This window comes from Volvox carteri (assembly GCF_000143455.1).
Source record: "Volvox carteri f. nagariensis unplaced genomic scaffold VOLCAscaffold_41, whole genome shotgun sequence".
NCBI classification, from domain to species: Eukaryota; Viridiplantae; Chlorophyta; class Chlorophyceae; order Chlamydomonadales; family Volvocaceae; genus Volvox; species Volvox carteri.
This window is the reverse complement of record NW_003307584.1, coordinates 628,352-630,403: the sequence shown is the minus strand read 5'-3', so window position 1 is coordinate 630,403 and position 2,052 is coordinate 628,352. Positions and strand designations below refer to the sequence as shown.

Below are 2,052 nucleotides of genomic sequence, written 5' to 3'. Positions count from 1 at the left end.
GGGAGGGGGTGTGGGTTTGGGGGGGGAAGGGAAAGGAGAGAAAGCGGGGAAGTCTATGGGTGGAGGAGGGGGTTGTAAGATACAGAATGGTTATCGTAAAAACCCACTTCCCCACACACTATATACATACATACATACGTATGTATGTATGTATTTCAATGCAGCGCCATCCCCGAATGGAGGGGCTGCGGAGTGGCTCCGTAGAGTGTTGGCAGTCTGAGTCGGGGTCGGGAGCACACAAGACTAACCGACTTGTGCTGTGTGCTCCCGACCCTTGCGCTGTGTTTCGGCTTCGGCCCCCGGTTCTCGCAGCCCACAGTGTAATCTAAGTCATACATACGTACATACATACATACATACATACATACATACATACACCTTCACCTTGAGCAGCGCCTGCGACACGAAGTCCTGGAACACGGGGCTCCACTTGTCGAGCTGACTCAGCCGCGGGGGGGGGTCCCGACCGATCATGAAGATGACCCGCAGGGGGTGCACATTCCAGCGGGGGGGCCGTAGCTCGGCCATTTCGATGGCGCTGATGCCCAAAGCCCAAACATCCACCTAAAAAGGATATACGTGAGAGCGCGGGTGCGTATGTATGTATGTATGTATGTATGTATGTATGTATGTATGTATGTATGTATGGGTGCGTTGTGTGTGAATCTGCGTGCATGGGTTATAGCGGGGGTGAGGGAGGAGAGAGGAAGGACTCAAATGCCGATATGATCCCCTCCTTCCCGACCAATGCACACCTGCTCGTCTGTAGTATCTCTACATCTTCTCCCCACCCAACCCCCGCCATCCACCCAAACCCAAGTTCACCCCTGCTTTCCCTCCCCCCCCTTGCTTTACCTTCCCATCGTATCTGCTCTCCTGAATTACTTCGGGGGCCATCCAGTGGGGTGTGCCAATGAAGGTGTTGCGTTTGCTCATGGTGGCTGTGAGCTGGGCTGACACACCTGGGGTTGGGGTGGGGTGGGGTGGGACGCAGGGAAGAGCAGGACAGGGGGGAGGGGGTAGCGTTGGGGTTGCATTTTTAATGCGTTTTAATACATATATATATTATTCAATTTAAATTATTTTATATATGTTATATGTTAATCTCTTTGCATACATCGGAGAAAAGGGTGGTTTTGGCGCGCAGACAGGCAGTAGGACGTTACTATTATTATTAATGTTCATGATACCTCTGATGATATTATCTTATCTTACTGGTGATATAATTATAATAGTAATAATTTTATTATTATTATTACTATTATTATTATTTCTTTACTAGTTTACTTGGGGGACGCACAAGCAAAATTGTGTGCAGAGCTTCCGGAGGTTATATTTGGCCACCCACCATCTGGCGTTATCCGCGACCCATGGGTCATTTCCACCACACCCGGCACCCAGGCGGGATGTGCCGGAGCGGGCCACACCTCACACCCGCAGCCTCACTCACCAAAATCCGCTATCTTGACTTCCCCTCCCGTTGTGAGCAGGATGTTGCCGCACTTTATGTCTCGGTGCACCTTTCCCAGCCCGTGGAGGTAGGCTAAACCCTGGGGGCGGGGGCGGGGGAAAGGGGGGGAAAGACGAACCACATGGGGGGATGGGGGGATGGGGGGGGAAGGGCGGGCGGGCGGGGGAAAGGGGTGGAGGAAGCGGGTTTGTCGACCGGGGGGGGGAAAAAGAGGGGAACGGAGAAGATTTGTAGAAATCGTGATGAGGGGAAAAAAACATGGAGCTTTGGAGACGTATAAATCATTGCGTAGATGTCTGTCTGTCTGTCTGTATAAACAACCTATGAGCGTACAGCATATGGTCATAAGGTCAAAACCGCTAGGCATGAGCCCACACATACATACCCACACACATACAAACACCCACACTCACACTCACCCACATGCACGCCCTCTCAAATCTCTCCATCTCACATTTCCCCCACCCGCCCTTCTTATTCCTTCCGTACACACTTCTGCAGTACCCATCTGTCCCTGGTATCAGCTTCACTGTGTGTCAGCGGTTCGTCCTTTTTCCCCCCACCCCGCAACCCCACCCTCA

The 2,052-nt window shown here is 52.0% G+C and overlaps 1 protein-coding gene across 1 annotated transcript in view; it reads right to left on the bottom strand.

Moving 5' to 3' along the window:
* Nucleotides 1–330: 330 nt before the first annotated feature.
* Nucleotides 331–2,052, bottom strand: part of mapkkkk1 (MAP kinase) — a gene marked incomplete at both ends in the record, with an annotated part of 2,447 nt that continues 725 nt past the window's right edge. The window contains 3 exons of the mRNA XM_002954180.1: nt 331–564; nt 856–962; nt 1,451–1,550. Coding sequence (XP_002954226.1) covers nt 331–564; nt 856–962; nt 1,451–1,550 — 441 coding nt within the window. The remainder of the gene's footprint in view (nt 565–855; nt 963–1,450; nt 1,551–2,052) is intronic.